The sequence below is a fragment of the Gadus macrocephalus genome, chromosome 3 (genome assembly GCF_031168955.1).
Source record: "Gadus macrocephalus chromosome 3, ASM3116895v1".
NCBI lineage: Eukaryota > Metazoa > Chordata > Actinopteri > Gadiformes > Gadidae > Gadus > Gadus macrocephalus.
Genome location: NC_082384.1, coordinates 6,722,051 through 6,732,139, shown reverse-complemented (window position 1 = coordinate 6,732,139; position 10,089 = coordinate 6,722,051). Strand labels below are relative to the sequence as shown.

Below are 10,089 nucleotides of genomic sequence, written 5' to 3'. Positions count from 1 at the left end.
ATATCATTCATAAGAATTAATCAACATCCAAATTAATTATTCTGGAATAATAGTAGTAATGTATTTAATTGTATTCACTTCAAAATATTCAAGCATTAATGTATGTCTTGGTGGACATTTTTAGAGTTCATCTAAACCTCTTTAAATGGTTGTGGTTATTGTGTAGGTTGTACATTATGTGATGTTTTGGGATTATTTTCTTATCCATTATATTATGTTGCTTCTTGTATATTCTACTCATAGCCACCAGATGTCATCTTTAGACTGTAAAATACAGATCTCATCAAGTCCTTCTCTTTGGCATACTGAATGAAATTGTACTTGTCCTTGAGTGTATTTAAACTGTATTGGTAAGGTATATAAAGGATGGGAAAGTATGCTTGAAATATTATTCTTTTTTTTATCATCACTACAACATTCTTGCCTGTATTTGTTTACCTTTAATGGAAATGATAATACAATTATGTATATTGATGGCATTAAATGTGAAATATGAAACCACAGAAAATAACATCAGCAAACACAAAGTTACCACACTTTAGTTGATTTATTTAGTTCTTAAACATTAGTTCTGCCAACTTTTGCCATGCTGGCAACAGGATATAAACACCATATAAGGAGTGGTGCATTGCATTGACATCATAATTTACCCTAAAAAAGAAAGGAGGAATAAACGAATGAACAAAAGAGAGAACGAGAAGGAATGAAGAGGAACCAGGCTTCGCTGCGCGTGGCTCGGGGACCTGCACCGACTCGTAGTGGAAGTAGTTATCCTCAAGGAAGACATCACCGAATCTATTGCACCACCCTCAACTCCTACCGCTACTCTCCCGTACCTCTCGCTCTCTCTTCCCCGGCCCTCTGTTTCCATCACTTGTATTATCGTTTCCTGATCGCAACTAGTTCTGCTCCGTAGGCCCGGCAGGCTAGGCTCCAGGTCCCAGTCCCGAGAGTCTTCCAGCGAGGCTGCCACAGCTCTCCAGCACTTGTGTTAGCTTCATTCCTGTGATGTGTGAACACACCCGAGTGTACAAAGGAGACGACGGGAATCATACACACAATCGTACAATACAATAAGTACAAACATTATGAAAATGAAGAAATTCTCGTCATATTATTATTTTTTATACAAAATGTTAAGGGGTGCTTCAACAACCAAGAGTTAGTTGTACTCTCCTCTTAAATATTTTCATGTTTGAAATTTGCACTGGATATGTATCATAAATGTGTGATTGTTTTTTGAGACGGCTCCATGGTAGTGGAGGACAGCAGGGACATTGGAGAACACGGAGGACTGATGCACAACAATAACAAATGCAAACAAACAAACAAGTCAGCGATTCACAAATCAAACAGAAGATATTATAGTGTCTTACTCACAATACCCCCCCATGCACTACACAATAAACTTGATTTTTCATATGTTACATATATGCTACATTCTCTTATTTCTTATTTAACTGATATAAAGGCAAACATCTTAATGCAAAGTATAAGCTGCTCTGCTTTACTTCATAATTAAATTAGTGTTATAGGTTGAAATCTGACGATTTAAACAGTATGACTTAGCTCATTGCAAACATAAATGTAGCTGATAAACTCGGTTTACGTAAACTCTTAATTTCTCTGATAGCAAGAATAGCAATTTTCAACTTTTGTTTTATATCAACAATCACAATGTATATATATATACATCACCAGAACTAAAGCAAGCTTAATTTTAACATTCTGATCTTTCAAATGTTTTGTATTGCACACACATTACACATAAAAATACAGAACAAATTTTTGGGAGAGGATACAGTCGTAGAATTTAAACATCTCTAAATATCATATTTAAAATGCATACCAAAACATCTTAAAAAAAACAACAAAAGATAAATAGAATTAATATGCTCATTTGACAATGTCCAAATATGGTGTGTGTGACCACCAATCAGTGGTTTGAAGGATGTCCATTAACAAAATGCAGTAAAACGTATTAATACTCTTGTCCTGTGCGATGTCCTTATTGAGGGCTTGGGTTCTGATAATGGTCAGAGGTTGGCTAGTTGACTGACCCCTGCAAAGATTTTCTGATGGGATTTTTTATTTATTTACCAAATCTTCACTTCCCATTATCTGCAAAAGACAAAAAAAATAGGTTAGAGGCACACACAAATCAGAAAGCTCTAACTGCTGCTATCGCTAACTGCTACTAGCGCTATCACTCCCCGGCAACACATGCGCTGCCTGTTCCAGGGACATGGTGACGATGAAGATGATGATGATGACCATAATGTGGGCGCTTGCCTTTACTGGGACGGCACGCTGGGGGCGCCGGAGCGGTGGAAGTGTATGTTCTGCCACTTGGCGTCACGGCGGTGCCAGACGCGGGTCTCCTCGGACTGCATGGTGCGGGGCATGCCGCTGCCGTCCATGTACTGGGTCAGGCGGATGTAGGCGATGCAGGCCGCGTTCTCACCGATCAGGTGCACGTGGGGGTTCAGCAGGATGGTGTGCACCGGCTTGTTGCCTTTAGACAGAGCTGTGGGCAGGGGGGGGGGGATTTACATTTACGTAACTACTATACGCTTAAAATACCGGAAAATATCGGAAGTGATGGCGAGATTAGTTTTTTATTCTTCTCAGTCGCATACCCATTGTGTGTAGATCCCATTACAAGTATTGTATGTATCTATGAAGGCCTACCATCTCAGAGTGAAGTACTAGTTCAAGTTAAAGGACAAATCCAGTGTAAAATGGATCTGGGATATGTTTAGTATGATAACGAGTTGGGATGTTCGTTTGGGAGCAAAAAGGCGCATTCTTAAGTTGGCTATTTTTTGCCAATTCTACGAAAACTGTCATGGTCTGTCTGTATCCTTGTCTTGCTTTGGTGTGTTTCCTGTTTTACTTTGGTATCTGTCTTGTTCCTCCCACTGTCAGGTTTCCCTCCTGTGTGATTACTGCTCCCTCCCCTAATGTGTTTCAGCTGTTACTCGTTGCGTGCCCTGTGTGTGTTTGGTATTTAAGCCCTTGTCGTTCCTTTGTTCCTTGTTGGATCATTTTAGTTTGTGGTGAGTTGTGTCCTGTGTGTTCCCTGTGTTACCCGATGGGGGCATGTGTTATGGTCAAAACTAAATCGTTGACCGTTGATGCCATCTTCTTTTTAAGACTCGATAAGTAGGTTGGCGAACACAGAGCTTGCGTATTGTTGACGGGTGGCACAATCTCTGTTTTCGCCAATCTACTTATCGAGTCTTAAAAACAAGATGGCGTCGACGGGTAAACTACTGATGGTATTGTGGTATAAAATGTCCTTTTTAATAAAAATCTGTACACTTAGTTATCAAGTTATCAATGCCTTTGTTTTATATGTTAAGACCCTTATTATACTACCAAAGAAGTGTTGGGCTACTTTTAGCATTCTAAGTGGTTTAAAATAGCGATTTAGTTTTTATCATTACACATGCCCCCATCGTTCCAAGTTTAGTGTTTTGGTAGAATCTGCCTATTTGCTTCCAAACGAACATCCCAACTCGTTATCATATTAAACATATCCCAGATCCATTTTGCACTGGATTTGTCCTTTAAATTGGGTAATATGATTTTTAGAATAAAACATATTGATTATGTTAACCTCAGTAGAAATTGGCCCTGCAAAGTCTGTCTGTGTGTGTGGGGATGTATTTGTATTAGAGGTGGGCATAGATTTTTTTTTTTTAATCTAGATTAATTTGGCAAAAAAATTGCAAAAAAAATTGACAGCTGAACGTTAGGAAGGCCCATGCAAGTGAATGGAGCAGTCTACAGCATTGAGAATTTAATTAATGAGAATGAGAATTTAAGTACATTTCGAGCTAATTTGCTAGAAATGTACTTACAATGTTTAGTCAGTTAATCATTTACATATTTATGTTACACAATTATTACTTACATATTTAAATGTTTACATATTGAACACAGTCAGGATATTCTGTTGAATCTGCCTCTCTGATTCCCTCACGTTTACCTCAGTCTAAATTCTAGCTTCTGATTGGTTAGTTCAGTCACGTGATGGGTCCGAACAAGGAAGTGTTTGAAAATAGATTAACGGCGATATTTTTTATCGCGCGATAAAAGTATTGCGTTAACGCAGCCGTTAACGCCGATAACGGCCCACCACTAATTTGTATATTTATTTCAATCAGGGCACTTAAATTTAACGTGCATTTGTATTTGGCAGTATGGTTCTATTATATCATCCGAGCAGCCAGGCCCGAATGGGCGGGGAGCACAGCAAATAAACCCCCATTGAAGGACAGAACCACCAGCAACATGGTATTTACATCAAGTGAATTGGTTTATATAGCCCTTAAATCCCAGTTCCAAAGGGATTGTGTGACACCCCCTTACCCTAGCACCCAAAGGGAAATGAGGCAACCTCCCTCATGTCCCCTCATGTCAGGGAAACACTTTGGCAATGAACACAGAAGGAGGCCTCCCTCCTCCAGAGATGCTTAGGAGCAAGATTGGTGCCTTAATGGTTAGCAGGCAATGGTTGCCTAACATGAAAGTGGTTGAAGTAAAAATGGCATGGTATTACCGATGGCAATTTCCCTGCAAAAATGTTAATGGTTGTACGTCAATAAATAGGGGATCACGGACACATAGTTTTCCCTACTTGACCTGATTAATAAACAAAATATATTATTATCAATCATCTTGCAATTTCCCGGGGGGATGTTAGCTGTGTGCCTCAATCAGATGTCGAGTGATTAAGGTGAGATGAAGTAGTTTTCACTGCGTTATTAATGGCAGGACCAAGGACGTTTTACCATTGCAACCACTCCTTATAACTTCAGTGTTCTCCTGGGATAGTCCATAATGAAGAATGAAGAAATGACCTAGCATTGGACCAGTAAAAACCTGAATATAAAATTAGACGTGTGAAGGCAAGCCTTTGGCTGCTTTTAATTACATCCCTTTATTACTCTTGTTAAGCAAATATATATTGATCTGAAATTGATTCCTACTTAAGACTTCTATGTAAGATTTGAGACTTGTAAAGTGAGTCAGAAGAAAACAGTAGAAGAGAGCAAGATTCAGAAACTTGAAATGTCCCCTCCCTCTCTACGTTTATCTGCCAACTGTTGCATTGCACTCAGTTTTGATTGACAGGCTAGATAGATTCCCCAAACAAATCAGGGAAGAGACTGCATTTTACTCACTAATAGCTGAAATATGGCCATTTCTAACAATACCTCAACAGTTGTATTCCTTATTGATGTCACCCATCTATTTATGTTAGAAATGAACTTATTTAACCTATTTTTGTGTCTGTGTATTTCAGTAGAAATGGGGTGAATTAGCCAACTCACCGTTGTCAAAGTAAAAGCGGTGGAAGTCATGTCCTTCCACAAGGTTGCCCAGGGCTTCAGGCTCAAAGGAAGTGAGCCCAGGGTCACAGATCTTCCTACAAAAACAAAAATAGCTTTGTCAAAACACAGCGGAGACTTGAACACAAAAAAGCAAGCAAAAAAGGGAGAAAAATCCAACTTACGCATAAGCCTCAAAGTCTCCATTGTTGATAGACTCGATAAGCTGCTCGGTGACTTTGATTATTTCCTGTTTGCGAGCTACAACACAGAATTGAAGAAACGTGTCAGCTGGGTGTTGAAACTGTGTCACAAATGCAGGTGTGAAGGCATCACCCAACAATCAGGGGTGGGTTCTAGTCTATGAAACACCAGTAGGCTATATCAAAGTTATTAGAAATGGAAGGCACTGGTTAAAAAGGTTCTCCTCAAATGTATAGTGTTTTATTTGGTAACAAATACAACAACACAAAGAAAACAGCGTCTCCCATGACTAATATTGACAGGAAATGTAGGACGGCACAAATTCCTTTCACCAAACAGAGCGCAAAAAACACGAAAATAAACTAATGTTCGGATGCACTTGCTTTTACGGATGCTGTTTTCACTAAGAGATGTTGACAATTACCTTTATTGTTATTGGAGCAGGCTGGGGATAGTGAGAAAACGACTTACAATTAACCCAACAAAGACATGGTCATCATGTGGTCATGTGCTTAAGGTGTCCTCTATTGCCGATGCCTTCAAAGCCATTCGGAATATGTTGGCTGTACTAAGCCCAATAGGCACTGCCACTATGTGATGGGGTGAGTATCACCAGCTGTAGTTCAATCACAATGTTTACTGCTTCATCCCTTTGCATAGAAAACATTTGTATCCAATCATATTTATGTTGGTTAAAACAGAATTTAAAGGAGAAGGCTGACGAGAGCAATAGGCTTTGCAAGGCATTGGGTTTTATGGTGGTTTACCAATAGATTCTTTAAAGCAGTTGTAAAACTGAACAGGGGGGGGGGAGTTGGGAATGGTAACAATGTATTAAAAGTTGTATTATGTAACTATGAACAATCTACAGGAGTAAATCACATTAATGAACATTGTTCAGAAGTTATCATGATAATATTATGACAAAAATATGTTTAATGCCAGAAGGGAATCCTGGAGATTTGAGGGGTTTCAAGGAAAGGGATGGGGATATGTGACTATGGGGGGGAAACAGTTTGATGACGGTGGGCTCACAGGACTCCAGAGTAGACTATGGGGGGACGGGAGCGGTGTATCCATGGGATGAGGAGCAGGGAGTCTCCCCTCCCCTCTCAGAAGGGACTTACTCTGCACTGAGGAGGTGGGACTCTGCCTTGGCTCAGACATCTGGGAAGAGCGGCCCTTAGAGCCCAACAAACTGCCCACTAAGCTGCCCAAGCGCAGGGCTGGCCGGACGTGCGGTACGGTGGGTGGGTGCACGTGGGCGTAGGGCCATGGGGTGTTGCATATGTGTGTGTGATTGTGTGTATGTGTGTGTTTAAGGTTGATTAAACAGTAGATATGGAGCCGGATTAGGTCACGTAAAAGGTCAGAATTAGGTTAATATAGGCATGTGTTTGTAAGTACACAATGTGATTGAGTATGTTTGTGCGTGTGTGTGTGTGGGTGGGTATGTGGGGGTGCGAGTGTGTGTCGTGTGTTCCGTGTGTGTGTGTGTGTGTGTGTGTGTGTGTGTGTGTGTGTGTGTGTGTGTGTGTGTGCGTAGGGGGTTGTATGCACATGAGATTAAAATCAGAGACAGGAAAGTCAGAGAGAGAAAGCACAAGAACAAAAATGAATATGCCCAACAAAACAACAGAAGGGAAGGAAGGAAGAAAAGAAAAGTGTTTCAGAAAGAGAGAGAAAAGCATTCCATAATACTTAAAACACTAACAGAGTGTTCCCAATTTAACCTCAAAGTCGTTGTGACAGAAATGAGGAGGAGAGGAAACACTAACAGAGAAAAGCGCCGCCAGAGGAAAGATGAACAGTTATAGATCAATAGTCGGGCACCGTTGATGGAGAAATGAAATCAAAATGATGTAAATGAGCGTGCAGCGTAGTGACCGGGGGACATTTGTGTTGACTCCATCAGTGCCATGCGTGGGCTGTGTAGGAGAGTAGCAGTGGTGGGGGGGAGTAGTAGCACCAGAAGGGACCCCTCCCACTCACCTTTCACGTCCTCGTCCTCTATGGTGGTGTTGGCACTCTCAACCGACTCCTAGGGGATGGAGGAGTCAGGATGTTTTAACATAAGAGATATGCAATACTTGCTTGTATGGTATTTAGAAAGCTATATTAGACCAGACATTTGCCCTGCCCCGCTGGTCTTATGGTTGGGATTTTGCCATTTCTCTGAAGTACGACAATTTGCCAACGCAAGGTTTTGGATACCTTCCCTTTTTTTTTTACATCATCTAAAGGTGAAGGAAAAGGATATCTAATCTGAAGATGTGAGCTGAGATGTACCCTTATCTCTGGCCCGCTAAAAGCGCGGATTGTTGTCTTTCAATGGTCATGCATATGACCAGACTGATGCATTTTATTTCATTCCTTTCATTGATTGTCATTCAGTTTAGATGTAAGTGAACCCCATATTTCAGCTCGAATTCGGACACTATGAAATGTAAAACATTAGGTTTTGGGTAGTGAGTACTAGGAAGCAGGGGAGGTGTTATCGCCATGGTTACGATCCATGGCAATTTTGGATTATTTTTCAGTACCATTGTTGTGTATGGGCATTATAATTAGCGACGTGTATATTAAATGCTTCAGGCGTTATACGTCTCTGATACCAACATCAAAATCATCCGCTGCCCGGAATGAGCTCCACTAATCTGCACGTCAACACAAACCATGGCATTATACAAAGAGCGAACTTTAAGGCAGTTCAACGACACATAGAGAACACTACCCGCCTTCGGAGCAGAATAGAACATTCACAGTAAGAGCGCAGATTGGCAGCAACATAGGATTTGACTTCTGTTTTCCCTAAATTATGCTCTTGTTTCAGCAACCACAATAAAATGGCATCGATTACAATGTTGAAGATCTAGAAGACATATTACTATGCTTAAAACCAAAAAAGAAAACAATATGCATGAGTTTTTATATAGACATACAGTCAGTAATAGTCAAGCAAATACATTTAATTTAAAATGTAACAATCATTCATACCTTGTTTCCGTCGACAGGGTTGTGAATGACAGTGGTCTGTGGCTCCTACAGTAAGAATAAATGCAGATAAGGCTTGTCAGGTAAAATAGTATTTATCTTGAAGGCGGAAATATGAAATGTCTGTGTGTGTGTATGAATGTGTTTTTTTTTTTACATTGAAGTTTACGTTTGTAGTGAGTATCTCTCTCTCTCTCTCTTTCTCTCCCTATATATATTAGGGCTGTTCGATGATGGGAAAAATCATAATAATGATTAATTTGGTCAATATTGAAATAACAATTATTCAAACGATTATTTTTGAGTATGAATACATGTTGCATTTATTCAGCATGTCTCTCTGTAACCGAGATCTTTGAAATTTCCCCTTAAAAGTTGCACAAAATGGTCAAAAACAAAATGTTCCAATCTAAAATAAAGTAACGATGTGTGTGTATATATATTTAGGCATCTATAAATGTATCTATACATCTGTATGTTTATCTATCCATCCATCCCGGGTAGTGTCCTTCACATGTTGAGTTATATCTGTGTGTCCTCCATTAACAATCCTTCTCATCTCCTCCTGCTGTGTTGTGTGTTACCCTCTCTCTGCTCTGTGCACACTGCCCCACCGTGGAAACAACATGTACTGTTGACCGTGGCCGTCAGAGGGCGTGTCCATACCAATGACCGGCTCAACCCTTTATATCTCTCAGATGGATTACATTAGGCTATTACATCCAACACCAGACCGCCTTTGTGTGTGTGTGTGTGTGTGTGTGGGTGTGTGTGTGTGTGTATTTGTGTGTGTGTGTTCTTGTGTGCGTGTGCACTCATGAGACAAAAATCAACCAAGACAATGCAACGGTGTGTGGGCGTGTCCATGCGCAATCAACAGGAAAAGCAAACGAGAACACAGAGAAAGCCGATAACTTCATGCGGAGCGTCAGCACTTCACGTGGTCATGCGCAGACACAGAAACAGACACGGGCCTGAGAAGAGCAGGAGCTCAATCTTTAACCCTACGCACACACACACACACACACACACACACACCACACACACACACACACACACACACACACACACACACACACACACACACACACGCTTCTGTAAACACTTCATCCCTGTGCGTTGAATCTCAGGCACTGTCCAGGAGAAGCAGGCATGGCGGAGGAATGTGAAGAGGGAAGCAAGCGAGGAACGGGAGGGTTTGGAGGTAGAGGTTGCCCCTTACTACAGCTTCAATTATCCTTATTGCGTACTAGTAGTAGTATTATGACCGCTCAATAAGCACACCAGCTGAGGCCAAATACAAACTGCTACTGAGGCCTGGCTTGGTTGTGGTACAGCCCTTTAGCATCAGCTCCTGTTGGTTCAACCTACTGCATATACTGGATTTACTGTATTGACCATGCATGCACAATTGTGTCTAGTTTGCCTTGCTCGTGCTACACACTAAGACAGAAGGCTCAAGACGTTATATTTCATTCAGGGATAAAGTGAATAATGTGTCCCTGATTAGTGAGATGACCATGTTTAGTCGCCGATCTACTGATCCGACAGT

At 40.8% G+C, this 10,089-nt stretch overlaps 1 protein-coding gene across 18 annotated transcripts in view; it reads right to left on the bottom strand.

Moving 5' to 3' along the window:
- Positions 1 to 528: 528 nt before the first annotated feature.
- The window catches only part of camk2d2 (calcium/calmodulin-dependent protein kinase (CaM kinase) II delta 2), a 40,989-nt gene continuing 31,428 nt past the window's right edge, over positions 529 to 10,089 (bottom strand). For 8 of the 18 annotated variants that reach the window (XM_060046865.1, XM_060046868.1, XM_060046866.1 and 5 more), the window contains 7 exons: positions 8,541 to 8,585; positions 7,536 to 7,584; positions 6,671 to 6,769; positions 5,968 to 5,988; positions 5,525 to 5,600; positions 5,343 to 5,437; positions 529 to 2,527 (listed from right to left, as the gene is read on the bottom strand). In XM_060046865.1, coding sequence (XP_059902848.1) covers positions 2,295 to 2,527; positions 5,343 to 5,437; positions 5,525 to 5,600; positions 5,968 to 5,988; positions 6,671 to 6,769; positions 7,536 to 7,584; positions 8,541 to 8,585 — 618 coding nt within the window. In that variant the 3' untranslated portion in view covers positions 529 to 2,294. The remainder of the gene's footprint in view (positions 2,528 to 5,342; positions 5,438 to 5,524; positions 5,601 to 5,967; positions 5,989 to 6,670; positions 6,770 to 7,535; positions 7,585 to 8,540; positions 8,586 to 10,089) is intronic. The other 10 variants (XM_060046879.1, XM_060046874.1, XM_060046880.1 and 7 more) reach the window with 3 other exon arrangements.